The sequence below is a fragment of the Fringilla coelebs genome (assembly GCF_963513975.1).
Source record: "Fringilla coelebs genome assembly, chromosome: 20".
Taxonomy (NCBI): Eukaryota; Metazoa; Chordata; class Aves; order Passeriformes; family Fringillidae; genus Fringilla; species Fringilla coelebs.
The window spans coordinates 7,417,265-7,445,173 of record NC_140046.1 but is presented as its reverse complement, the minus strand read 5'-3'; the positions used below and the strand labels follow the sequence as shown (position 1 = coordinate 7,445,173).

General features: G+C 50.2%; 2 protein-coding genes across 4 annotated transcripts in view; both read left to right on the top strand.

Annotated features, from left to right (window-relative positions):
- Positions 1-174: 174 nt before the first annotated feature.
- P2RX1 (purinergic receptor P2X 1) lies at positions 175-10,907 on the top strand (the record flags this gene model as incomplete). The annotated part of the gene is made up of 12 exons (XM_084219194.1): positions 175-311; positions 3,605-3,752; positions 4,157-4,228; positions 4,678-4,747; positions 5,221-5,317; positions 5,563-5,643; positions 6,835-6,976; positions 8,091-8,221; positions 8,822-8,912; positions 9,582-9,647; positions 10,258-10,350; positions 10,863-10,907. 12 exons carry the CDS (start codon positions 175-177, stop codon positions 10,905-10,907), a joined length of 1,173 nt encoding a protein of 390 aa, XP_084075320.1.
- Positions 10,908-18,275: 7,368 nt separating this feature from the next.
- The window catches only part of CAMKK1 (calcium/calmodulin dependent protein kinase kinase 1), a 97,417-nt gene continuing 87,783 nt past the window's right edge, over positions 18,276-27,909 (top strand). For 2 of the 3 annotated variants that reach the window (XM_084219284.1, XM_084219288.1), the window contains exon 1: positions 18,276-18,339. The gene's annotated coding sequence lies outside the window, so the exon portion shown is untranslated. Of the gene's footprint in view, positions 18,340-23,642; positions 23,754-27,909 lie in introns of those variants that run through there. The other variant, XM_084219286.1, reaches the window with a different exon arrangement.

Sequence of the window (27,909 nt, the reverse complement as noted above, 5' to 3'; positions counted from 1 at the left end):
CCTGCGGCAGAGGAGGAAACCCGGCAGCCCAGATGTGCTCAGAGCCGTGCCGATAGCATTCTCATTCTGTTTTTTTAATCTGCAAACAGAGGAGCTGCCGGAGCGGCGGCGGGCACGGCCCAACCCAGGGCGCAGTGAAGAGCTGGGAGGCTGTGGCACAGCCCTGGCACAGCCATGGGGCAGAAGTGCATGGACAGGGTGTCCTCCTTCCTCTTCGAGTATGACACCCCTCGGATGGTGCTGGTGAGGAACAAGAAGGTGGGACTGACCTTCCGGCTGATCCAGCTCATCGTCCTGGCATACATCATCGGGTAAGGCTCCCAGCACCTGCTTTCCCTGACATTCATGCTTTGCCACTGGGTTAAAAAGCAATGGAGAGAGAGGGGCTTCTATATCCCCTATATCCCAGTGCAGGGGTGTTATTGCTAATGGCTTCACATCCCTCTGGTTGTGGCTGCTCCCGTGCAGCCCAGCATCCCACCATGGCTCTTTCAGGTGGCTGCTTAGTCCCCATATCCTCCCCAGAAGCTACTGTATGTCCGGGCTGGAGGCTCATCCCCGCCCAGCCCTGCTCCGCACACCGGGGCCCCGTCTTCTCACTGAAGAGAATCCAGATCCTGCTCCAGCTGCTGGACGGTGGCCTGAGAATCTGTTGTTATTTTTATTTTCATTTATATTAAATAAGAGGCATCTGGGGCCAGTGCAGTGATTTGTGAGACCCAAGCGGCTCAAGACAGGGCCATAAATCTCCCTGTTCACCGCTCTGACGCTGCGGCCGAGACGCAGCTTGGCTCCAAAATTCCTGGTCTTATTTGCTTCTGGGAGGCAGCTCCAAAAGCAAGGGCAACTGCTTAAAAAAGGCAGTGAGTGGAGCAGGCGGGATCAGAATGGGTGAGGATGTGTGTCCTCAGGTGCCCCCGGGGCTGCTGCCCCTGCTGAAGTTACTCTGTGCCTGTCCCCTCAGTGTGGGGCAATGCTATGGGATGTGATGGTTGGTAAGCCTTTGCTGTGGCCCCATGGCTGCTGTGGGATCAGCCCTAGCAGGAGACCAGCAACCTTTCATGGGTGCCCCCACCCAGGGCAGGATGTCTGAAAGAAAAGGGGCTGTCTGGCCATGAACTGGAAAACCTGGGGATTTTTGGGGCGCAGAGTGTCTCATGCAAAGGAAAGGCCATGGCTCCCAGGCCTCAGTGCAAGCAAGTTGCTGTGAGGAGCAGAGGTGCCCATCCCTCCTTTTAGCACAGAGTCCTGGAAAAGGTAAAAACCTTCCCAGGGGATGAGTGTGGAACCCCCCTCGTTGGTCCCACCCTGCTCAGCAGCACTTTGGCTCCCAAGGGTAATCCTCATGCAAAACTGCAACCCACGTCTCAAGGATGCTCTGTTGCAGAGTTTTGCACTGGTGTTACTGGGAGCAGCTTTGTTTTCCCTAAGGACTGAGCCTGTGAAGTCGCAGGGCTCCAGTCCCAAATGTGGCTGGGGGCAGCTGCTCTCGTGGATGGGGAACTGGCACTGATGGCTGTGCAGGGCAACTAAGGAAACGTGGCTTTAAGCAACTTGGCTAAACTGAGACAGACAACCAGGAGGGAGCAGGAAGAGAACCAGGGGGTGACAGCCAGTGGCAGAGGAGAGGAATCTGGCATGAAATTACTGTAATTCCCAAGTTTTTCCTGGTTTGTTGGGATGGGGCTCCTCTAGCAAGGGGATGCCTATGATTGCCCCTGGCTTCCCCTCGCATCTGACAGCACTGCCCCCAGTTCCCTTCCCACAGCACTACTCCCAGCTCTCTGCCCACAACGCTGCCCCCAGTTCACTGCCCTCACCAAGCCACAATGCCTGAGATTTTCTGTCCTTTGAAAACAAATTTGGCAGCCAAATGTGTGTTTATTTACCATTTTCCCAGCTTTTGTCCTCCCTTCATAGCAGGCATGGGATGCTCATGGAAATGTGTGCCAATGCACGGATCTGCTAGAAGGACTTGGGAGGTGCCATCAGAGCACAGAAGTGGGGCCAACCCCCCTGTGGGACCCCGTGTCACCCCTGGGGAGCAGTTCTTTTCCTGTAATGACTGTGATAAGGTGGTATCACTGCTGCCCAGGAGATGCTGGCTGCTTTCTGGGTTTTGCTTCCTGAATTCTTGCATGCAAGGAGTTGCGGGCTGAGCCACAGGATGAGGCCAACAAGAGAAGAGGGCTTGGTGGCTCTGCCACATCAGGGAGCAGCACCAGGGGACTTTTACAGCCTGGGCAGGACTTTCAGCAGCATTTACAGCCTCACGGGAAATGGTTTTGTTTGTCCTTGGCTTTGCCACAGGGCAGGTGGGGTTGCCCAGCCCTATGTGCCCATAGTCAACTCTGCCAGAGGGGAATAAGGTCAGCAGCAGAGTCTGTGCTGGAGGCTCATCTAGAGAAATGTTCTGCCCCTGTTGCTGCCCAGTTCACATCCTCCTGCAGCCCTGAGGGCATCAGGGAAGATGCCCACTCTAACCAGTGTAACCCAGTATGGTCTTCTGCCTTAGAGGAGGATGTTGGACCTGGGTGTCCCAGCTGGGGTTCAGCTGGGGTGGCAGCAGTGCTGAATTTCTGCTCCCATCCCGACGCTCTGGAGCAGATGCCATCCCTGAGGTCCTCTTGCCCTCAGTCCCGGGATGCTGATATGGTCGCAAGCTAAAAATCTCCCTCTCCAAGAAGGTGAAAACGGAAAACCTCCAAACAGCACCTGGGATTCCCCATTTTCCCCTCTGCCCACCAGCCAGGGTGTCAGAGGTGAAGATGACACACCAGGCTGGTGTCATGGGCTGTCCCCTGGGTAGCCTGCTGCCTCTGTCACGGCCAGCGGGACCAATGCCTGCGGCAGTGGGGACAAAATCCAGATCGCTCCTTTTTTAGTGCCGAGAATGCTCCGCGGCGCCGGGAGCACTACCCGAAATGGTTGCTTGCCCATGTTTATAGTCTCCCTGAGTCAGAGTTAATCCAGCGGCAGCTTGTTTATGCTGTAGGTTAAATAGTGTCAGGAGCCTGCGCTAATGACTGTATGATGGGCTGGGAAAGGCAGGCAGAGCCCTGTTCTGGCCACAGAGTGTCCCTAACCCTGCTCCTGCAGCCCTCTTGCCCACAGGGCCATTGCTCCACATTCCCTCTGCTGGATGGAAACAGTGGCTCTGGATGTGAACCCTGTCCAGATTCATCTCTGTGTTGGCCTTGGCAGCACTGGGTTTTGGAGAGTTCCTCTGCAGTGGATCAGATTAGGAGTGTTGGGGTAGGTCACTGAGACCAGCAAGCTGCAAACCTGCCACAGGCTTTAACCCTAAATGACTGATGGCTACCGTGCTCCACCTGCCTTCACACACCCTCAGCCACAACATGTGTCCCAGTCCCCAAAACACAACCATCCTGGCATGAAGGTCGAGTCCTGTAGCTACCACATGCCTCAGGCAAAGGGTAGGAAATTTCAGCAACATGTCCTTCATCCAGCGGGAAGAAACTTGGCAAATGATTCCCCAGGTGAGACCTGGAAGAAAAAGTCTCAGTCCACAGGTCTGTGCTGAGGATTGGGCAGTCGAGAAGTGCTGGTGGCCATGCTCACCCTGCCACATTTCCCTGTCCAGGTGGGTGTTCCTCTACGAGAAGGGCTACCAGTCTCAGGACAGCATTGTCAGCTCGGTCTCAGTGAAGTTGAAAGGGCTGACACTGACCAACGAGAGTGTCCTGGGTCCTCACATCTGGGATGTGGTGGACTATGTTTTCCCACCCCAGGTAAGGAGTCAGGGTGGGTGGGTTAGGGCTTTGCTTTTGTCCCAGGGGCTGCTTTTCCTCCTGTGCTGGGGTGCAGATGGGCCCTTGGCATAGGCTTTCCATGGGGCTAACTATAATAGGGTGTCCCTGTGGTGGAAAGGAGGTTGCTCCTGTCACAAACCTCTGCCCAGGTTCTCCCTGGGGAGCATTTGGTACTTGGGATGCACTGGGCTGAGGAGGTACATTGGAGGCTGCCTCCAAAAGGATGGAGGTTCCTCCAGTGCCTCTGGAGCAGTATCTCAGGCAGCAGGTGGGGTCCCCCACTGTCCCTGGGGCTGGTGGCACTGCAGGTCCCCACCCAGGGAGAGGATCCTCACAGAGGAGTCCCTGTGATGGCTGTGAGCTTGTTGGCTGTGTCTCCACAGGGGGACAACTCCTTTGTGGTGATGACCAACTTCATTGTCACTCCTGGACAGAAACAAGGAACCTGCCCAGAGGTAAACGTACCGGCTTCCTTCAGGGCTAAGCTTCTGTGATTCATGGGGATTGTGGTGGTGCACTGGGGAAAGACTTTTTCTGACACTGGGAAGTTTAGTAAAAGCCAGGGCCTGGCCCCATATTTAATGTTCCTGACCCCTGTGTGCTATGTGAAGGCTTTTATTTTGCTGAAAAATAGGTGGCATCCAATAAAGTTTTCTTCCCTTTGAGATGATCAAGCAGAGCAGACTTGAGGCTTAAATGAAAGCATCTGCCTGGAGTGAATAAATCACCCCTTTTTTCCTGCTTTATCTGGACAGCTTTGGTTGGGAAGCTGTGTATGAACAAGGCTCTGGCTGCAGTTGAGCAGTGTATCCCTCAAGGAAACTGGTGTCTGGTGAGGCAGGAGGGACAGGGGGATTGGAGCTGCAGGGTGGGATGCTAAGAGGTGGCTGCTTTCTCCAAACAGCTGCCAGATGCCGGGCTGTGCACACAGGACAGTGACTGCAGCAAAGGGAAATACAGCCGTCAGGGACAAGGTATGGCACACAGTCCTGGTGCTTCTGGTGAGACAACACCGAGAAAAGCTGCCTGGCTGGGGTGTCCCCTGGCTGGGGGACCTGCTCTGAACAGGAAAACCTCTCACATGCTGGTTGAAGGTCCCACATGGGCTGGTCCAGTTCTGCTCTTTTGAAAGATACCTGAGCTGCAAACAAAAGGTTAATCAGGACTAAGCCATTTCCCCCAAACTTTGTCCTCTTATCAGCTCAGCATTTTCTCAGGTGTGTTTTAACAAGAAAAATCCCCAGCTGCTCCCCTGTACAACACTGTAAGAGAAACCACTGCCCTGAGCTGAGAGGCCACAATTAATTTCCTAATTGTTTTAGAAAGGTGCCAAAGCCCTGAGCATTTTGTGTCTTGAATGCCCTTGGCAGAGCTGGAGCCCCATCCATCCCAGTGTGAGGGTGAGATTTCACAGGATCCAGGGTGTGAGCAGCTGTCTCCTCCACAGGGCTCATGACTGGCAAGTGTGTACCCTTCAACAGCACTGTGAAGACCTGTGAGATCTTTGGCTGGTGCCCTGTTGAAGTTGATTACCATGTTCCCAGGTAAGGAATGATGTTGTTGCTCCCTTTCCCATCCCAGCTGCACTTGGTGTGGAGCAGACCAAGTTGGGGCTCTATGGCATGTGGCCAGGACAGCCTGTGTTGTGCAAGACCAGGAAGGGAAGGGATGAGACCACCAGTTTTCTGGGTCTGCTTGTCTCAGTTTGGGTGAATTTCCACCAAATGGAGCTTTCTTTAGAGCCTGGAGAGCCATGTGATGGACACATGCCTACACTTGTGTTTTTCAGCCCTGCCCTGCTGTCAGAAGCAGAGAAGTTCACCTTGTTCATCAAGAACAGTATCACCTTCCCCAAGTTCAAGGTGTCCAGGTAAGGAGAGGTCTGGGGGGATGGCTCAGTTCCTCCAGCTGTGTCCCTCAAAAGAAACTGTGGGTTCAGCTGGATGGGTGTAACTGGATGTTTGGTGTAGAGGATTGCCTACCTCATCAGCATTTCCAGGACCACTCTAACTGCTGCACTGAACCCCATATTAGCTCATAGGAACAGAGACATTTCCCTCCCAAATCTGTCCCACCTCAGCTGGTAACTGTGGTTACTGGAAAGATTTCTGGAATTAACCTCTCCTCAGTTACCCTCACAACCTGCAAATCAGTTACTCAGATTTTTCATTTTTCTTCTCTGAAGACAAAATTAAAATACCACATGGCCAGGATAAGCTTGGTGCCCCAGAGTCCCCCTTAACATCACAAATCCCACCTGTTTCAGCAGAGGGTGGGCTTGGCCCCTTCCTGGCAGCACTGGGGGAAATGCTGCTGGCTGAAGGCACGCGCCTAAGAGGATTTGTGATGGCACTGACCATATATCTGACTTGGAACAAATTAATAGAAGCTATTTGTGCTGTAGACAGCAGATTCTTCTCTCTAAGCTGATCTTGTCCCTGTGCTGCAGCCAAGGTTAAATGTCCTGGCAGCCAGCATCCTTGGCAAAGTCCTGGGCTGACCTCACACCTGCTAGGAGGTGGCTGGGAGAGGGGAATCCCTCCCCCCCCCAGCTGCAAGGAGAGGTGGCCCAAGTGAGGACAGGCTGAAGAGGACACAGAGGGGGAGCAGGTCCTGGCAGTGAGGGTGGCCAGGCTGGCTGCTGTGGGGAAACTTCCTGCCTTTGATCACTGCTGACAATTTACTGCAGAGCATCAGCGATGGGATCAGTTTGGGCAAGGCACAAGTCTCACAAAACCATAGGCTTCACAGACAGGATGTTTTTGGGCAAAAGAGCAGAGTGAGATGGAAGGCAAGAAGTTGCCCTTTTCTTTTTAACCCTTGCTGCAGGAGATAACAAACTCCAGCTAAATGTAGAAGGTGTGGGATACACTCATTATCCATGAGGCATCCCAGATAAGAATTGCTGGAGCTCAGAACACTGCCTAGCAGAGCCCATGGACAAGTGGCATGTGAATGGGAGAGTGACACGGACTGGGCAAGGGACTTATAGATGTTCTCCCCCCAAATTATTGTGTTACTGAGAATTTTTCTCACTCTCTTTCTCTCTTTTCATTCACAGGCGCAACTTGGTTGAGAGTGTTACCAAGCAGTACCTGAAGAAATGCACCTATCACAAAGTCACTGATTCCTTGTGTCCTGTGTTTGAACTGGGATACATAGTGAAGGAATCGGGTCAGAATTTTACCTTCCTGGCTGTTAAGGTACTTCAATTTCAAATTATGTTCCTTGCTGTTGATGGGAGAGGGACATTCAACAGTGCAATCATCCTCAGCTGTTGAGATGATTTTCAGTTTTCTCAAGAATTCTTGAGAAAACAAAAGTGTCAGAATTATCTCATAAAGATTATGAATCTCCTTGGACATGGCCTAATATTTACATTTTTCTTGGAAACTCTTGAGAAGATTTGACCCACTGGCAGTAAATCCCAGGGTTCAGCTTGTTTTAATTTGAGCAGTGAATAACTAGATCTGTGTGGCCAAATCCCATCTGACTGAGCTTGGAAATCCCAGCTGGATGGTCAAATATTGGTCATTGCACAGTGCTAACTGCAGCCTTTCCTCTGGCTCCAAAATGCAGCTTTGCCTAACACTCCTCAGGCTGGTGTGTAGGAGTATCTGCTATCTCTGCTGCAAAACCTTGTGATAACTTTGCCAGGCATTGAATAAAATCAGAGGCTTGCATATACGAACATTTATTGCATGGATTGGATTAGATGGCCCAGAGAAGCTATGGATGGCTGCCCCATTCCTGCCAGGTTGGACAGGACCTGGAGAAAACTGGTCTGGTGGAAGGTGTCCCTGCCCGTGGCAGAGTTTGGAACAAAATGGTCTTTATGGTCCCTCCCAACCCAAACCATTCTAAGATTCTATATATTAAAGGTGTGAAAATACAAGCCTTGGGGACACAGCTATTTACAGCCTGGAGTGAGCTCAGGAGGGAGGAGGGACTCCTGCATATCTCCTGGGCATAATCAAAGCAAGGGAAGGCTGTCCCATGAGGACCAGAAGGGATCTGAGGTGAGCACTACTTCTCAGGACTGTGCCTTGGGCACAGGATTCTGATCAGGAACAAGACAGCATGAAATTATTTGTGTGTCCAGCACTCAGGACAGAAACAAGAGCCTCTGCAAGGGGTTATGTACAGGCCACAAAGCCATGGCTGCTCAGGAAGGCTGAAGCAGCAGTGGGTCTGTGCGTCTGGAGAGCCAGGACACCTCATGGCATTGAGACAGAACACCTATGAGGAGGGAAAGCATTTCTGTGTGTGGGCCAGGTCCAAGGAGGGGCAGCCTTGTGACTCCCCTTTTGGCTGCAGGGTGGAGTGGTGGGCATCACCATAGACTGGAACTGTGACCTCGACTGGCCCCTGCGGTACTGCAAACCCATTTACCAGTTCCATGGCCTTTACAATGATGACAGCAACGTTTCACCAGGGTTCAACTTCAGGTAAGGAAATGCCTGCTGATTCTCCAAGTGTAATTCAGAGGGGACAGCTTCCAGGTTCCCACTCAAGGGATGGTGGAAGGCCAGGGACTGTCCTTCAAAATACTCACTGCCTTTGCAGGGCCAGGCAGCAGTACCAGCACTCTTTTAAATGGCATGAGAAAAGTGATAATACACCCCTTGGCTTGAAAATTGCCCCATTTCCTTTCCATCTCCTCCCCCTTGCAGGCTCTCCTGCTTGGCTGAGCTTTTGGGAAGCCCCTTGAAAGACTGGAGATGGTGTAGGATCATCTCATGTGTTCTCACAGTGTCTATCCTCTGCTCTGTGTGACACTGTCACTAGTGCTTCACTATCTGCTGCATACAGAACTCAGGGACATCAGATCAAACAGCAGGAGCTGGAACTCCATCCTGCAGACAGGAAAACAGGCACAGAGAGGAGAGGTGCCAACAGCCCAGCTCCTTCAGGGGGTTTAAGAAGGAGGTCAGGAGCAGGTCTGTGACAGCACATGCCCAGATCTTTGTCCAAGATCCCAGTGCTGTAGGGTTAGGGGCTGTTAGACCCCCTGGCAGACCATTAACACTCACTATGCAATTGCACAGATATGCCAAATACTACAAGGAAGATGGGATGGAAAAGAGGACACTCTACAAGGTGTTTGGGATCCGGCTCGACATCCTGGTGAATGGCAAGGTAAGGGTGGATCCTCTGGGTCCCTGGGACAGCAGTGCCATGTCCTTGGAAGGGACCAGCTCTGTAACACAGCACCAGGGTCCTGTGGCATCAGGAAAACTAGTGTGAATGCTTTCCTTGGGTGCTGGCCTGCTCACAGGAACCACTGGGAAATACTGGGGAAGGGAAGAGAGGATGAAAACATGTTTTATAGGTCACATCTTTCAGCTGTGGCTTGATCAGTGGTTTTGTCTAAAAAAAATTGTGATGGGAGTGGGGAGGACCTGCGGAAACTCAAAACCTTTTACTGGTATTTCCAAAAGCTGAATATTTGCATTTTTCTATTTTGTCTTTTTCTTCCCACTGGGAGAGAAGGCTTTCCTTATTGTGTTCCCATGGAGAATATTCAAATTGTGTACTTTTTTGTTTGGTTGCTTGGTTTTGGTTGGGTTTTTTATATTAAAAATACAGGAAGAAAAGTAAGTTCAATTTATTTCAGCCTAAAACCAACCTACAATATTTTTCTGTTTGACCAGCTCTTTCCCATCTCCTGTTTCTCTGTGTGCTGTGGTTGTGGTTTGGGTTGCTGCAAGGCACTTTTGCTGAGCCCCACCTACAAGCAAGAGCACCCTTTTTTTTTTCCCCTGGGCTGACTGTAACTTATCACCTATTTTCTCTGACTTTATCCAGGCAGGCAAATTTGACATCATCCCGACCATGACCACAATTGGCTCTGGAATTGGTATTTTTGGAGTGGTAAGTTCAGATATTTCCAGCCTCTATATGGAGACTCTCAAATTATTCTTCTTGCCTGTGACATCCGTGGGAAGTGTCCTTGAGCTGCAGTGAAATACTGGCTACTGCTCAGGGAATCAGAGGATGAGCAAAAGGGGAAAAGGAGGTGCTCTCCTGCCTTGCCAGCTCAGGAAAATAGATTCCTGCTGGTGCCTGGCTGATGGGAATTCTGCCCTGCTGATGAAGGGAAGGCTGGATCTCTTGGCAGGTCTTGGTACCCTGATAGTTTCAGGGTCTGCAGGTGATTGGCAGTATTTCATTCAGGACAGAAACCCAGTGTATGATTTAGTTATGGTTGTTAAGGGCTTGGGAACAGCTCAAAGGGTGTTGTGCTCTGCGCTTACCTAAAGGGGAAACATTTCATTTCTGTTGGCTTTAATCACTCACTATTGAACACAGTACACTTCACTTCTGTCCTAAATGGACATTTGGAGACTTCAGCAACTGCCATGTTGTGGGATGAAGCAGAAGTGACTCTAAATTTTGGGGAAAACTGGGAAAAACTGAAAGTACACAGTGGTCCAGGTAATCTTGGAGGGCAACTCCAAACCTAACTGCACTTTGATTTAAGGCCTCTGTCCTCTGTGACCTGCTCCTGCTGCATTTTCTCCATGGACGAGACTATTACAAGCAGAAGAAATTCAAATATGCAGAACCGGAGCCTGTAAGTAACAGCGAGTGCAGCCCTGCAGAGGCTCTTGCGGGGGTGTGTGTGGATGTGTGCATGAGTAATGATGCTGTAACACAAACATCTACACTGAGGGGCAACCAGGCGCCTTCCTGAGCCCTTGGGACTGCTGGAGACTGGGATCCATGAATCTTCTCTCCAAAATTACTGAGATGTTGTGTGTGACTCATTGTTAATAACTTTATTCTCTGCCTTTAACCCCAGATATTCCAATATCTGGTAACACTTGCATTGCTTTAAGGAAAGCAGGGGCAGATGTGTGCTTTAGCAAACTAGAAAATGTCTCTTTTTCTGCTCTTTGAGAACACCTCCATGACCATGGAAGGTTTCATGGCCTTTAAAAGGACACAAAAACAGTTCCCCTCAAATTCATCTGAAAATATGCGTGTACACTGGGGGTTAGGAGTTGCTGCCCAGTCACATTTCCCTGGCATTAGAAAGGAGCAGGTTTGTAAAAGAATCCTTATTTTCTCTCCTTTAACCCGCAGTCAAAGTCACATAAGAAGGAAAAGGAGCCAGACAACACACAGTGAGAGGTGAGTGGTGTTTCCCCAGCCCTGCTAGCATACATCTGTCAGGGATGAGAGCCACAGGTCTTTGGGACTATCCCAAGGTCTGTGACAAGGCAGGAGGGTTTCAGGAAGGCAGCAGGGCTCCAGGGAGGCTTGGAGGAGACCTGAGCTGTGGGCTGCAGTGCCTAACATGGGGTCAGTGCTTCCCAGCATAAGCAATTGCCTGGGGAAGCAGGGGATGCAGGATGGGGACTGACATTGCATCTTTGATGGCAGCATCTCTTGAAGAAGGGCACTGGGGGGCAAGAGACCAGAAATCACTGTGCACCTCTCTCTCAGCAGAATCCATACGGACTGACAAACCTGCACCCCTCTTCCTCCTCCTCCTCTTCTCTTAAAACTTGGCTGCCATCCCGTCACCTCCCTGGGCCAGCCCCAAGACCAGCAGAAGCAGCGTCCAGCACCAGCTCATGGGAGGTGGTGCCCTGCAGCCAGGCAGGGGCTGGCTGGCCCAGCACACAGCCTGTGGTGGGACATGCCATGATGCTGTGGATGGGTCAGACTAAGGGATCTTGGGGCCCTCTGCCAGCCCTCTGTAGGGCACTGGGTCTGCTGCCTTTGCAGGCCCTTCAGAAGGGCTCGCACTGCACCTGCCTGGTGTGCCAGGGCCGTGCCAGGTCACTTGCACCTGAAGACCCTGGGGAGAGCACAGCTGCCTCTTCTGCCCCAGAAGCACCGTTGGACAGCTCCAAATTGAGAAGGGGAAGGAAGGAGAGCTGGCAGGAACCATGCCCAGCTCTCTGCCTGGGAGAAAAATGGTAATTTTGTAAGGATGTATTTTATTAAAAAATAAACCTTTAGTTTTTCTACTACATCCCTTTATGGTGCCTATGCTAGCCCAAGAGCACGGTGTCTGCAGTGGCTTCTGGAGGGTTTATACATACAAAGTAATCCCTTTAGTGATGATTATTTCAGAAACTGCCCTCCCATGCAGGGCCCCTGGGCCTCTGGCCACAAGCAGGGGCTGTTATCAGAGTTGTCACTTGGGTTTCCTCCTCAGACAGGCTGGCTGGCAGGGAGCACTGGCACACTGCCAGCCACGGCCATCCAGTGTCCTGTGCCAGCTCTGCCTCCACTGCCCACGCTGGTCAGTGTTAGCTGGTCAGAAAGGCTTTCTCAGCAGCAGCCTCACAAACCAGCTCTCTGCACCAGGAATTGAACTTCCCCTCTTGTGCTGGAAGATTTGCGCTATTCATCACATGCCGCTGCACATCACGGGCTGTGCTCAAACCCCACATCCCTGTGAGCCAACCTTGCCCTGTGCTGCTGGCTCTGTTCCATTCTCCAGGACACATCAGCCCTGATTTTCTGCATAGCCCCTCTCTGAATGTCTGTTTTCACCTCCCTGGGGAAAATGTTGCTTTGGTTGCTTTGAAAGTGGATCCCAATGGCCATGGCAGAGTCGGTGGAGAAGCTGAAGAGCTGTAATGCTGCCAGAGCCTGCAGCAGCACTGCTCTGGGCTCTCAGGGACACAAGAATGTGTGCCTTAAAGAGATGCAGGTGATATTTGGTCATAAGCTCAACAAACATTTCAAGCCATACCATCAAGCCATACATTCCCCAGGACAAGATCATTTGCTCTCAGCAGGATGCCTCAGCTTTCGCAGGCAGGGTGGGTTTTTGTAAGGTTATCCATGGTTAATTTTTTCACCCTTTTGTGTGCTGCTGTCCTGTGTCAGATATGCCAGGTGCTTATACTAAGGATGCAGAGAGGGTAAGGGAAAGCCTCCTGGTCTCTGGAGGAGTCGGTGCCTGTTCACTGGGGGATCTCCAAGCCCTGGGGGCTCTCCTGCAGCATCCATCGAGGACCAAGCAGGTCCCATGTGGTGGCACGGTGCAGCTCCCCAGCAAGCTGCCACCAGCAGAGGGGACTACGAGACCGTTTCACAGAGACTGGGGAAAATCCAGTTTCCATAGACTGAAGCGAGAGTGTGCAGGTAACCTTTAGCACCCACTTACACCGGGTCAATCTCGGGTCAAAACTTAAAATAACACACGCAAGGCTGCAGGTAGAGCTGTGGGATGTTTCTGCCTGCTTAATCTTTCAAGCTGCTTGTAACACGAAGTCCCTATTCCTTCCTAGGAAGAATTAAAAAGCAGAATATGAAATCGGGAAAAAGGCAACTTGTAAATTATCCCCTCTAGTTGCTATTCTAAACTTCTGAGCTGGAATCCCTAAAAGTCCCAAGGCTGCTTTCAAAAACATGGAAGGATTTATTTTCATCTCTTTAACTTGATTTTTTTTTCAATGCACAATCTTTGGGGATCCTTTGCTTTGCTTTTCATTCATCATTTCTGCAACCAGCAGAATGAGATATTGCAATTTTAATTCTTTCCCCTAAACAAGCTCCTCCTCAAAGCCAGGGGCCCCAGGTGGGTGCCAAACAGAGCAATGGCTGTCTGGGGGAAGCTGAGCAAGTGTCACTTTTTAACATACACTGGTCCCCTCTGCTGTATGAAAAGGCAGGGAAGCCCAAGCACTTATTTCAAGTCTTCATTTGCCATAGAGGCTGGAGGTGGTGGTCAGAGATTGGAGACCGAGGAGGAAGGGCTGCTCCCTGTAAGGAGCCTTCCTTGGCACAGATGCTCTGCTTCAGCATTGCAGCTCCCAGCCCCCTCCCAGTGCCTTCCAGTTTGTCAAAACTCACACTAAGTTACTGAATGCAGGATAGGACACAACAGCTAAAAGCTAGAGCCTCACAAATGGAAATGCAGACTGGTTAAGACGCCTGGTGTTGCAAGTGCCAGTGGGGAAATGTGGGTGACCAGCAGGATCATATTCCTGTCCTCTTGGTTTGACCTGATCTTGCTCTGAGGAGAGAATTTACTGCTCTTAGACAGAAGAATCTCTTTGTGTTGTGGCCAGAAAACAGCTGCATTTGAAGCAGTTAGGATGTGGCCAGTGTGTCCTGCTGCTCTCTGACCTCTGAGCAGCAGGATGAAGTGTTACAGAATCCCAAAGGGATTTGGTCATCATGTCAAAATCCCTTCAATGACAGTGTGCTGTGTTGCTCCCATTCATGTTGTGGCCGGTTCAGGGTGGGTTTGTTTGTGGGTTTTTTAACTCCTTGTTTGATTGCATTTTGGTTTTTACACAGTTATTAACTAATAGAAAAATACTAATAGAAAAGGAACTTTAAGCAATTCAAGCACTGTCCCAGAAAACACACAAGAAAGAATGTATATTATATTATCCAGCTAATCCCCATTCTTTACAATCAGCATTAACAAGCCCTTGTGTGTGATGATGTCAGTGCTCCAAACATCTGACAGAGGACTCTTGCCTTGATCATGGGTGTTAGACAACAAAAGCAAGCAATGAGTGCATTTTACAGAAACAGAAACCAAGATACAAGCAAATAATTTTTCAACATGGATTTAAATGTAGTGAGAATTTTCTGCTTCCAACCAGCTTTTGTTATCTGTAAAGGCTACTAGGTTGGACCTTGTAGAGATATATCTTTTTACAACCTCAGGCAGGGTTATTTTGAAAAAAAAATATTCCAGAAGAGCAATTACAGAAAAACTTATTTGGCAATAATTATGCTGGTTAGTGATTCTGCAGAGATGAGGAATTATATTTCAATCTCTGCAGAGCTGGCAACATTTAATCATTATGTTTGTGCTCAATTCCCAGCACAATGAAGCCCTGATTTCCACCTGGTGCTTCCAGACATGTAACAAGGCAAATTAAAATGAGTAACACTCAAGAAGTAGATAACTCCTTTCCTGTGCAGCCTCTCCTATCTTTAAGCCCACTCATTCTTTCCCTGGCACAGCAGACTCCCTGATATTTTTAACCCAGTTCTCCTCTTAGGACATCCTTGGATTTTTCCCTAAAAAAAGCACCTGCCTTTCTGGTTATACTATTTTCCTTTCTCTTTTGTTGTGGGAGCATGTTTTCAGTTGGATAAATCCTCTGGCTGACACACAGTGAAGGACTGGCAGGAACATGCCTATCCTCCCAGCTCTGAAGGATGCTTTTATTTCCTTCTGTCCCACAGCTGGGCATTCTCAGGCCAGACTGTGCTGGGTGGCAAGAGGAGCTTCTTGGCCATTTGAGCACTTGACATCTGCAGCTCAGCCTGCAGCCTCTGTCCTAGGGACAGTGCAGATGTTACAGCCCATTTTCCCTGCTGCCAGCCCTGTATTAATTATGCCACACTACAATCTTTGGCTGCCTTTGGTGAAGTGCTCTCTCCTTCTGTTATTTGTTTCTAATTGCTTTATTGCCTTATTTTTGAAAGCGTAAAATTCAAAACTGTCCAAATGGGTTCTGAATATAGCAACAGCCTGGTCACCTGATGGGCTGCTCAGCAGGGGTGAATCAGGATCGCTCCAGTTAACAGGGCTCTGCCTACCAGTACCAAGCACAGATCCTGCTCAGCTTTATTGGACCACTAAGAGATTTCCTATAAAAAATTATGGCTATCTTTTTTTACCTAAATGTACTAGTGACATGCCTGGGGAAATGTAAGCTCTTGCCCTCATGACTGTAACTCAAGGACAGGTTAAATAAACTCATTTCCAGTCCTTGCACCCAGAAAAACATGCAAAATCAGTTAATAACCAACCAGACTCAATCATTATTGAACAGAAATATCAAAGTCTTAATTTAACATTGTTACAGCCATTTAAGCCTCAGAGAGACGTTGTCTGTGGCTCTCTTTCCACTGGCCACAACTGTTCTGCAGTATAATCACCTGTGTATGATGAACAGGGAACCTGAGGCACATGATTTGTTTGGGTTTTTTTTGTTTTCTGGAAGAAACAGCACGTTCTGACTAAGCTGAGCCAGCCAGGTTATTTCATCAAATCAAGTGCTCGCAGTCTTTGCCAGAGTTGATTGTTTCAAACCTTGATACTGGTGCTAAACTGTGCTTCAGACATCTGGTGATTTAAATCACTCACCGGTGATTTAAACTGCCTGGTGCTAAAGGAGGCAGATCCTTAGGAGACAAATATCAGCACTTTCTAAACAGCCAGCATCTCATAAACATCTCAAAGCCAAACGAATCAGTCCAACTGGCTTCTGAAACCCTTGCAAAACCTCCTAGGCAGTAATTAAGGCAAGAGGAGCAGGAGGCTGAAAGGTTCACTCATTGCTCAGGAGAAGCTGAGTTGGCCCTGGATGAGCAAGGCCCTGCTTGATAGAATTGAAAGCCTCTGTGAAACAGGTCAGTGTTTTGGCTTACATGTTATGGTCTTTCAGAGCATCTCTCATGCCCTGGAGCCACAGGAGCACCGTCCCTCCCCAGGCACAGGTACATTCCTGGGTCATGGGCACATACTCCCAGGCAGCCAAGGAGTTTGCTGGGGCTTTCCCTCAGGCCTGGGAGGAAGCTTTGCTTTTGTTCATGGGCTTGTCTTACTTTTCCCAAGAGTCCATGGAGGCAAACACACAGCCCAGGAGCTCAGGCTGCTGGCTGCCTTGAGATGATGTCTAATCACTGTCATTAGCTGACATCCGGAGCTGCTGGAAGACAACAGCAGCTTTGGAAGCACACAGTCAAGGAGATGGGGCTCTCTGCTGTGCTGAGACCATCACAGAATCCTTTCAGTTGGAAAACACCTCTGAGATCAAGTCCAACCACAAACCCAACACTGACACAAAGCCATGTCCCTAAGTGCCACATGAACATGTTTTTGGTTATCCTAAAATGCAGCAGGCTCTGCCATCCTCTCACTGGTTATTATGCTGCTGTTCACCTGGCCCAAACACAACCCTTTGTAGCTTTCTAACAGGAATAGTTCCACAGCAGCTTTTTAGTAGTCAAGATTTGAACCACATGACATTTCAATTCCAAGTGGTTTTGACTGAAAATCGGCAAAGAGAAGGCACAAATATTTTAGAGGGAAGTGAAAGGGTATTAGCCCTGAATAAACCTGTTCATCTGTAGAGTTGCTCAGCTGCCTGTGACCAGCCAGGGTGACAAAGCACATTTCTGCAGGAAAAGTAAGACTTGATGCACATGGCAAACAGCAGCAGTCTATAGCTGGCTACAATAAATATACCTACAGAATGAGTAAATGAAAAAAATTATGCTCTTTGCCAGGCTTACAAGATGACTTTGCTGTTTTAATGCATAGTGCCTCTTAATTACATTTTGATACTTCTCTCAACACAGTGACAACAGGGGAAGCTTTTTGGAGATCAAAAAGTTGGTAGTAAACCACAAGATGCATTATTATATGTTATTTCGCGTTATGAAACCCATGGTAAGGAATTAATTTGTTTCCAAAGCAGAGGATTATTTGAGACTCATTGGAAGCAGGCACAGGCATTTCTATCTGCTTGTTGTCACAGCAGGAAGGAGCAGCAGTCTGCAGTGGGTTGAGTCAGGATGTGGATTTAATCCATTTAGCTCTCTGGCTAAATCCAAGATTCCTGGCGGGGACCCTGACTGTGAGTGGAGTCACAGCAGAGCCCAGTGAGTCCTGCCACGAGTCACTTGTCACAAAATCAACATCTTCAAGAATCCCACTGCAAACGCTTCACTGCTGGGTGCAGTGGGAGCCCCTCAACCCAGGGATACAGTCCACCACGAGTCAAGAAGGTAAAAAAGAGGGGGAGGGAAAAATAAAGCCAAAATACGAGCCAAACCAAAGAGGGCATCTGCTTGTAGGAATTCCTTGAAGAACAGCAGCGGGATTAGGCGCTGTGCAAGACTTGCAAGTCGCTGCAAGACTTGAGCAAGTGTATATGGTGAGGGTTGGGTGTTGCTCTGGAGACAGAGCCTGGGTGAGGGGACACCGGTGTGCCGGGACCCTGGGCTCCTCACGCTGCGTCCCTCGCTCGGGGCCGGCGGGCCCTCCGCTCCACCATGGCAGCGCCACCGTCCCTGATCATACCTATTCGGGAGTATTTAGGGAGAATTTCTTCGCAGAAAGGGTGATTAGGCATTGGAAGGAGCTGCCCAGGGAGGTGGGGGAGTCATTTTCCCAGGACGCGGCTCTTAGTGTTCTGTTCTGTCACAGGCTGGACGCGACGGTCTCAGATGTCTTTCCCAACATCACTGATTCTGTGATTAGCAAAAAGCCCCGTGTTTTTACCCAAAAGTCCGCACTCCAGATGCGCTTCTTGCTGGACACCACGCGCCACCAAAAAAAAAGGGGCTTTCGGTTTGGTTTTTCTTTTTTTTTTGGCCTTTTTGCCCCAAACCCCAGCGCTTCCTCGCAGCCTGCCCCCCCCCGAACCCCTCTCCCTCACGGCCACACGCGCGCGCGCCCCGGGAGGCGCGGCCGCCCCCAGCCAATGGGCGGCGCGGGCGCGGGCGGGGCGGGGCGGGGCGCGGCGCGCGCCGGCCCCGCGCGGCCAATGCGGGGCGGGGCGGGCGGCGCGAACGGCGGCGCCGCGGGGCGGGCGGGACCCGGCGGCAGCGCCGAGCGCAGGTGAGCGGCCCCGGGGACGGGGCGACCCCCGCGAACGGAGCCCCCCGAGCCGCGACGAGTGGCGCGCTGGGGGCGACAGCCCGCGGGGACAGCCCACGGGCACCGTCCCGGCGGCGGTGGAGGGGACGCGGGTGGGATCCGGTGGTCGGCGCGGGTGGACGCGGGCGGCCGCCGCATCCCCCGAGCTGCGGGAGCCGCCGCCGCGGCGCGGCCGGGGATGCGCCCGGCAGCTGCAGCTCCGGAGGTGATGGTTTTACCGAGCTCAAAAAGAAATGGGAAAAAATAAAATCCTTCGGAAAGCTGGGGTTTTGAGCAGTTTGGGCAGTGTCAGCCATCCCTCGCCCTTTTCTCGAGGGGGCATAGAAGAAGGTGAGAAGTGCGGTGAGCTCCGTGCAGGTTTGTCACGGCTTCCTAACCCTCCTTGCTGCTCTTGGGATCGGCCTGAGCTCCTCAGAGTTTGGGTTTTCCCGTGGGTGGGTGCCCCGGCCCGAGCCGTGCTGCCCGGCCGTGTCTCGGAGCACGCAGCCGGGCTGGCGTGAGACGGGCTGATCCTCCTCTCTGCTTGCCTTGGCTCTGAGGGACAACAACCTGGCCTGTGTGCTCTGAGCAAGGAAAACTGCCCATCCTGCAGTGATACCACTTTCTTCAGCTGCTCTGATGAAGGTAAAATTACCCTTCTGTTGTAGTTGTAACTTAATGGAAAAGGTTTTGTTTAATAGGAAGCTGTTGCTTTTCTGTTTACAGTAGTCTGCAATTCCACATTAATCTTCCCATCATGTGTTGACTTCCTCCCTGTGAGGCATCTCTGGCAGCTTCAGTTTGTTCTGGAGTTTGACATGGGATGGCTTTGAAGTGTTGCTTTCGAAACTGGATAAGGAGAGCAGAGAGCTGCTATCTCAGTTGCCTGAAGAGAAGAACCAAAGCCAGCGTGCTGGGGCTGGGCTCCAGCGTGTCCTGTGCATGGTTTGCTGTGTGAGCCCTGTGCTTGGGCTGGGGTGCCTGCTGTGAATGGGATTAAACTCCAGGCAGAGCAATAAATTTGCTTTCCTGGGCTTGCTCCCTTGGCTTTTGCCTGGAGAAGGTCAGATCTTGGCAACGAGGAGCGTAAGCACCAGGCTGTTATCATTCCAGCAAGGAGTTCAGGCATGTCATGGGTTGGTATGGTCTGAAGGCTGGGCTTTGAGTCACAGCAGGTGCCAGGCCACCAGGTCCCAACAGATTTCTATCCTTGAGGGAAGCTGTGTTTGCTGGTATGAAGTTCCTTCTGTCTGGAGCTGTCTCCAGCTATTTCTCCTTGAGTTTGGGATGGCTCTTGTGGGTTGGAGTGGGGTATGTGTGAGTGCTCCCAGGACAGCTCCTACTTGGAGAAGGTGGGCAGAGCTGCCCATTCAGGTGCTCCTGGAGTGAAGCTGCCAGAGGACCTCACTTTCCTGGCAGTGCCTCCGAGCAGTGAGTTTCCCCTTTGCTCCACACTGCCAGAAGGTGCTGTACTTCTGGATGGCTTTCAAAGCCTGTGCTGCTGCTCTGTGCTCTCTAATTAATGTGCTCATTAAACCCTAAATGTCTTTGCCTGATACAATTAATTGTCCTTGCACTAGCTAGACTTTCAAGGCCCAGCTTTTCTTTTGCTGGGAAGGGGTTTTGGGGTTTCCCTTCCCCTGTTGTGCTCTTGTGGGGTGGCTGCAGCAGGGATGTGCTCAGCCTGCAGCAGAGGGGATGGCTGGAAGGATGGTGTTGCAGTGTTCTCTTTGCTGGAGCAAGAAGCACTGTTTAGGCAGTGGTCATGGTAAAAATTTCTGTGTTTTAGACCTTGGCTGGGTGTGAAGAGGTGGCACTGTGCTGTGTCACTGTGCTTCAGCCAAGGCTCTGCTTGCAGAGTGGAGCATCTCTTTTTGCTGATATTTGTTCCCTGAAGTTACTGAAGGATGTTTTAGCCCTGTATTTGTGCCACTTTCTGATGAACTGTGGATGGAACAGTTCTGTCTGAAAGCCAAATCTTTTCTTCAATGTCAATGCTGACCTTAGAAGAGCCTTTATAGGGTTGTTGCTCCCTAGGGACAGGGGAAGGAGAAACTTCTTCTGTAAGAGGCTTCAGGAGAAGGCTGAGGTTGCTGGATGGCTCCTAGCAGGTTGCCTTTGGTCTCCAGAGGAGATATCTGCCTGCCTGAGGGGCAGAGAGGATCAGGCACACCAAGCTGGTGGAGAAGGGCTGTGTGTTGGTGAAGAGCTCGGTGTGAGGATTTTGTCAGTGCTGGAGCTGTGGAAGGCAGTTTGGTAGGATGTGAAATCAATCTGTGCAATTATTCTGCCTCGGGGAGATGCCTGGAGAGAGGATACCCTTTGGAGCCCTAGAGCACAGGTGGATTGGTCTGTTCAGCTGCTCAAAGCCCTGACAAATGCTGGGTGCAGGGGGAGGCAGGTTCTGCCTGTGTGAGAGATCTCCCTTGGTTCCAGGGCCCTGTGGGGATGCTGAATGCAGCAGCACAAGCAGGTGGAATGGTTTGTGTGGAGTCAGCAGCAGAGCCCAGCTTTGGGCAGCATCAGGCCATAGCAGGACCTCTCCTGAGTGGGAAGGAAGATGGGGAAGCAGGATTTTTGGGTGGATTTTTACCTCTAACTTGGGATGGGAGGAGACTTCTCCTGCACAGCCTCTGGCAGGTGCTTTCTGCTACTTTCTGCTGCAGCTTGGCAGGTGGAGAGGGAGGCTCAGGAAGCTGAGCATCCCTTTGCTGAGAAAGAGCAAGGAAGCAAGTCACCCCTTCATCTTTGGGATGGAAGCAAGGCCTGAGCTGTCAGCATAAAAGCCAAGGACAGAGTTGGTATGAGATAAAATATTCTTGGCTTGTGTCTTAAACTGTAGCAAACAGACCCCTCTGAGGACAACCACTAACCCTTGTGAAAATTCTTCCTCTTACGTCTTTGTCTTCATGGTTGCTCCTCTGATTTCCAGTATTTTTTTCCTTTTTTTTTTTTGGGGGGTGGGGGGGGGCACAGGGTGTCACTTGCTTTAAGAATCAAACATCCAGCATGGAGGAAGGTGAGACAGTAACCAAAAATAAGTGGTTGAAAAAGGAATGTGTGTGGCTGGCTGTGGGACTGATTGAAGTGTGCAAAGCAATTGTTGACATATGCAGTCATTGAGGCAGGTCTGAAGGTTGGTTAGGGGTATTTGTGATGGATAAAGCGTCAGGTACAGCTGGTAAGTGAGTAATACCAGAAAATGCCAGGTGGTCAAGCATGTTGTTTTATTTAAGACATAAGTTATGCTTAGCATGTTTGGAGAAAAGTGTCTGAAACCTTCTAAAGAGAACAGATCCTAATAACTGATAAAGTGGAGAAGGATACTGATCTGAAAGATGGTGTGGTGGGAAGGAGCCACAGTGATTTCCATCCATGAGTGGGTGGGTGGCTGTTGGTTTGTGCTGGTGGGTGAGGTGTGAGTACATGTGTTCCAGCCCTTCAGAACAGGGGTGTTTCAGGCTTGTGATTTGGGCACAGGTGGTGACTTTATGGATTGAGTCCTTAATCACGGAAAAAAGATTTTATAGACTGTGTCATTGATGCTGAGGTGCAGTCAAGGACTGCAGAACTTGCAGTTCTAACTTGCTTGGGAATTTGCAGCCTGGATTTGTTGGTCACTTCTTCTACTGGCTTAAGTTTTCAGACAGATTTTCTTGTTTCATTGCACTCTTCAGTTTTATTATATATTTTACATATTAGATATTCACTTTATTTTATATTTTTGGCACAAGTGATACAGATATAAACAGAGGGAGAAGCACAAATGTCATATGTCAAGTACCTGACACTAGAGAAAATTTGTTTGTTTTCAGGTGCTGGTGTCCCTGGATGGGGAAGTTCTCCTGAAAGCCCAAACCCTTTTGAGGACACAGCTTTTCTGTGGGCTGAGGCTGGCAGCTGAAAAGGAGGGCTGTCCCATGGCAGCTGGGAGCTTCATATCCCACAAAGCTGCTGCTTTAGGGAGTGAACCTGGCTGAGTATAAACCCTTGTGTTTTATTTCTTGATGGCACCCAGTGCATGAGCTGAGTCATGCTTTGTGCATAAGGTGTGGTTAGTTGAGGACTTTTTTCTTTTGGGTTGCTGCCCTGGGAAGGCATTACTTTTGGGTGAGTACTGCTGAAACAGTTGTAGTTTTTGCTAGAATCTGTGTGGGATTAATTTAGGCTGCTTGTGTCTGGGGTGATTTCAGTGTTTCTGCAGAGTGGTGGCTGTGAAATGTTGTGATGAATTCTTCAGTATTGTTCAGAGAATCGATGGTGAAGTTGTTAGCTATTTAACAGTGACTGCTCTTAATTATTCTGGTGTGAGTGTAAACAGCAAGGCTGTGGTGTGCTGGAGCAGCACTTGAACATGTGTCTTTCTGAGATGCAGACATGCTTCTCCTTTCTCCTGGTCCTGGGCTGTAGTTTCTGTGTATGCCTTGGACAAGCAGAAAAGCCATGCAAGTCCAGCTTTCCTTTCTGCTGCTCCTGGTGCCATGTGTCAACTGCTTCCCTGAGGGCAGTGGAGCCAAATTCCTGGCCTCACTTTTTTTGCTGCCTTCTGCAGTTCCCTGTCTCCAGTGGTTTGCACTCACTCCCAGCAGTGTAAGTGAGGACTGTCCTTTTTAGAGCTGGGAGGTTGGTGGGAGTCCTTGCTGCAGAGCAGATTAAGAACAGAGCTCTGTGCCAAGGTGGGAGGGAGCAGATCCCTGAAGCCTGCAGTTCCTGTGCAACATCCCATGAATGTTTTTGGGGTGTGCTGATTGTTTTTCTCAGCCCAGTGACACTGTGATTTTGTGACCTTGTGAGGACAGAACATTGAGTGCTGGGGAAACCCAGGCTTTTAAATTGCACTTTCTGAGGATGTGTTAGTGTTGTATTTGTGGCTGGTTGGGATGGAGGTGAGAGTGTGAATCAGTGCTCCCAAGGGATGTGAGATCATCCTGCCCTGCTGACCTGGACTGTGGTGCCAGTGTGTGACAGCTCAGCCCTGCTCCCAGTCAGGTGCTGCTGCTCTCCTCCTGCTCTTCCTCAGCTCTGCCTTTGCTGCAGAGATTGGTCACAATTCTGTCTTGCAGTCTTGGGAGTGTAGCAGAGCTGGGACCACCCACTCCATAGTTTGTCTTGGTCTTGCTTTGCTTTTGCAGGGTGTATTTATTAACTCCAAGACTGTTTTGCTGCCATGAGACTGACGTGGGTGCCTGTCTCTTCTTCCCTCTCCCACTCCCAGCAGTGGTTCAGATTTCCATTCTACAGAACAGAAGTGAGTCTTAAACCCCCCAAAGAGCTGCTGAGGATGGATTTGCTGTACACAAATAACATGGGCACAGCCCTCTGAAGCCCACGGTTGGAGGCTGTCACATCTACAGTAGATAAAGCTGAAGGAATTGGGCAGCAGTAGCAAAAAAAAAGTGAGCCAGCACAGCTTTGCAGAGTAGTGTGTGCATGTGTGTATCTACCTGAGGCTGGCTCTAATTATCACAGCTCCCCTGCTGTCCTGCTGTTGAGTCCAGCCCTGTCAAAGTTAGTCTCAACTAGCTCCTGCCTTTGTGCTTACTCACCATGGTACTGGCAGCATGCAGGCATTGCCAGAGCTTTTCTCCTGCCCCCCCTGCACCTCCTCATGTGCTGGATGCTGCTGGTGGCCTTTGTGTGCTCTGCTGCTCTAATGTGGTCTCTCAGAGAGAATTTGGGATGCTCAAAGGGACCCCTGCCTAGAGGAGGGTCTGGAGCTCTTGCTTCATGCTGGGTATCTGCTACCAGACCCTCCCTCTCCCTCATTCCAGCCCAGCCCATGGAGTCCTGGCTGTTTGTGGACAGGGAGCTGAAAGGTGTGTGAGCTGCCTGCTCATTAGGAGCCTGGCAGGGATGTGATGTGAGCATGAACCACAGCTCCACTGGGAAAGGAGGTTTCCTTCCTGCAGTGTGTGAGCAGTGACTGATGGTAGCATGAAAGAAAGAGGATGAATTTGCCTCTCAGTGAGTTAAATGCTGCTTTGGAGAAGTATGTTCTGTTGCTTCAGAGCTTCCTCCCCTGTCTTTTGCCAGTGCTTAGAGGTCAGTGTGGAAAACTGGGAGGGGAGGAGAGATGTAAGAGCCTGAATGAGAGATGTGGGACTCCAGGGGCTCTCCAAAATGCATTTATTGGATCCAAGGTGTTACAGCAGCCCAGGGTGGTGGGTGACAGAGCTGTGCCCACAGCTGTCAGCTCCAGCTGCAGGCAGGCCTGGAGACCCTTTGGTTTTGGTTACAGTGCTTTAGAGACTTTTCTTTGCTGAGCATCTTCATACAGCAGAACCAATCTATACCTTAACTTTTACCTACAGCCCATCATAACTACTGTCATTACCATATCCATGTTACTGCTCTCCAATCACTAACAGTCAGTACATTGCAGTTTAAGCCAGAAGTTGTTTTTCAGTTTTCTTGCAGTGGAAAATTCTGAGACCTTTTTTCTCCTTGCCACATTTGCTGTTTGGTTTGCCTGTGCTCTCTTTCTGCTTGGTAAAAACATCTTCTTGTTTGGGGTGGGTTTATCCCTTGCTCTAAGCCATAAAAACCCCTTCTAACTCACACACCCTTTGCCTCCTTGGTTACCCAGTGAGACTGGCTCAGCAATTCTTTTCTTCTCTATCAAAACTTGCTTCCATCTCTATTCCTTCTTTAGATTCTACATTCAAAACTTTTTCTGCTAAGCACACACATATCTGTGAGACTCTTGTCACACTTTGATCCTTCCCAACAGAGAGAGAACTGGCTTTGGGTACTGGTGATGTATAGAAGGTGGTAACTTTATGCCAAAGAAATCGAGGTACTTGAAAGCCAGGAGGACCTGGGGCAGTGTTCCTATGACAAATTATTCCAGTCCCCATGTGGATGCCAACCACTTAAATGCTCCAGGTCTTAATTTTGACACTTCCTAACACCTGGTTTGGAAATGCTGTCTGGGCAATGCTGTTCTGGGATATTATTTGTGCTGGAACCAAGGGTTTGGGTCTGCTTGCTAACGGTGTGCCTGCTTCAAGTGCAGTATGAGGACAGGAAAGTCATCTGCTGACCTCTCACTGGTGAGGTGCTTTGATGCTGAAATCTGGGTTGACCTTTCTGTGGCTGTCAGGCAGCTTGACTGACAAAGGTTAATGATATCTGAGGCTAGCAGGCAGAGTGTAAAACAGACTTGAAATGAGACCTTTAGCCCTTCTGTGTCAGCACCTCATCCCCAGGCTGACAGATGGGGCTGGAAAAGGGAAGGATGTCCAAGTGCAGGTTGTAAGGCCAGTCCTTGCTGAGTGCAGGGGAAAAGGGACATGTCCCTCAGGGCTGGGGTGTGGGGCATGAGCAGGATGTGAATTGTTACAGCACTGAGAACAAGGGCCTCTGGCTCAGCTTGTCCTGTGGTAATAGTGGGCATGAATTTCAGTGTTCTCAGCTGTGTCATTACTGTGCACTCCCAGGTTAGAGAGATCAGGCATCTCTTCCAGGGTGCTGTGTCCTTTTTCATGCAGTTTGATGTGAGCAGTGCTTGTAGCTTACCTTGAAGAATGGTGGAAAGGCATGCTTTATTCATAGCAATTGCTGGGGCTCCATTCCTTAATGCCAGGTAATCTGATGATTTAAGTCTGAATGCAGAATGGAACTGGTATTTTTGGTTAATTTTCAGAATTTGCTGTTTCCAAGGAGCTAAAAAGTGTCTGTACTCCACCTGAATGCCACTGGATCTGTCTTCCATGCAGAATGATTATCAGAGATGCAAGAGGACAATATGAAATTGTCCCACCTGTGGGACTGATTCTTCTGTGGCACATCCTCTCAGCCACCAAAGGAATGAAAGAGCAAAACCAGCACAGCTTTCCTTGTGCTCACCCAAACATCTGCCTGCTTGCCTCATTGTTTATTGTGTTAAGAGCATAAACTTCACAGCAGGGACAGCATTTTCTCTGTGCAGCCTCGGGCCCAGGTGATAACACTGAAGTGCCACAGTAATGGCAAATAAGCCTCCAGATGTGAGTCCAAAAATGGCACTGCCGTTTGCTCTGGGGGTGCACTCTGTGTTACCTGAAGAGATGTCTTGTGTTTGACTGCAAAAGCAGCAGGTTGCTGGGCTGCCTTTGGTTCAGTGCCTGCCCAGAATGCCAGAGGAAGCCCCCTGCCCTCATCCCCAGGAGCTCCCTGGCTCTCCCTTGCCTGCTCCGTGCCCTGGTGCCCCAGCCTCCTGCTGATGCCATGGCTGCAGTGCCAAGGTGTTTGTGAGGTTTTGCTGTGAGCTGGATAAAACCACCTGGATTCATTGAGGATGTTTTGTGGTTACTGCAAAGTGCTGAGAGTCTCATTCCACTCAGGCCTTGTGGAGGAAATGAAACCCAGAGTCGTTAATATTCCATGCTCTTTAGGTATGAATAAATTTTTCCTTGCCCTGAAACCTTCTCCTGCTGTGAAATCCATTCCAATCTCTTTGTCTAAGACAATCAATCTCCTTCCTTTCCTCTCTCCTCCCATGCCCCAGCTTTTATTAACCTAGAAATGTGCTGACATTTCACCATCAAACTGGTTAGGGAGCTCTGCAGAGTATTTTTGCAAGTTGTCAGTGTAGCTGATTGCAAAAGAAGGGGAAGATGGCTCAGAGTTGCTCATCTCCTGGGGAATTTGGTTTTCCTAGCTGATGGCTTTCTGCAAAAGTGTCTGGCAGCCCTATCCATGTCCTGGTCTATCTGTTTCCCTCAAAAGGAAGGGCATCATTGTGTTTTGATACATTTATTTTGGCAGTGCTCCCTGCTGGAGCAATCCCTGTCCCACCATGCAGGTGTCCTGACTGGAGCCTCTCTGGAGCTGTCCCTTCCACTGTCATCCCCTTTGGGTCACTCAGTGCCTCTGCAGTTGTTGTTCTGCTTGCTTGGCAAGCAGCCTGTGCCTCACACCGAGCCCCTCCCTGCTCCTCTGCCCAGGAGGCTGAGCTGTCCCTGGAGGAGATGTTCAGTTCTGCAGGGTTGGTGGCGGTGTGGCTCCTGAGTGAAGCCCCTGTGCTTTCCTGGAGCAGGTCCAGGCACTGCTGCTTGGGATGGAGGGAGCTGAAGCTTGTTTGGAGCTGACAGCTGATACCTTGAAGCAAACTCATCCCAGCCACTCCTTATTTCCTGACATTGAGAAGCACCATTTCCAGCAGCACCTTGGCTATTCCAAAGCCTCCTCTGAACCTCTCTGTGGCCCTGGCATCTCCCAAGCTGGTAGTTGGCAATTTTGAACCAAACACAATCAGCTCTCCTGATGTCTTCCAACCTAGCAGTGCCTGGCTCTTGCCCTGCCCTTCTCCATCCCCAGAGCCAAAGGATTTGGGGGGATCTGCTGAGCAGCTCCTGGAGGCAGGCAGGAAGCCAAGAGCTGGAGCACAGGCTGAGCTGGAGGGGGTGGGAAAGGCTGTTCAGAAGGGACTCTGAAGGTTCTCTGAGGTCACTGGTAAATGTGAACAGCCACAGCATCACACAGTTGGGAAATGACCTGCAAAACCTGGAGCCTTAAAGGATGTGACAGGGAAAGGAATGAAACACCCTCTGATGTGCCCCTGGGCTCTGT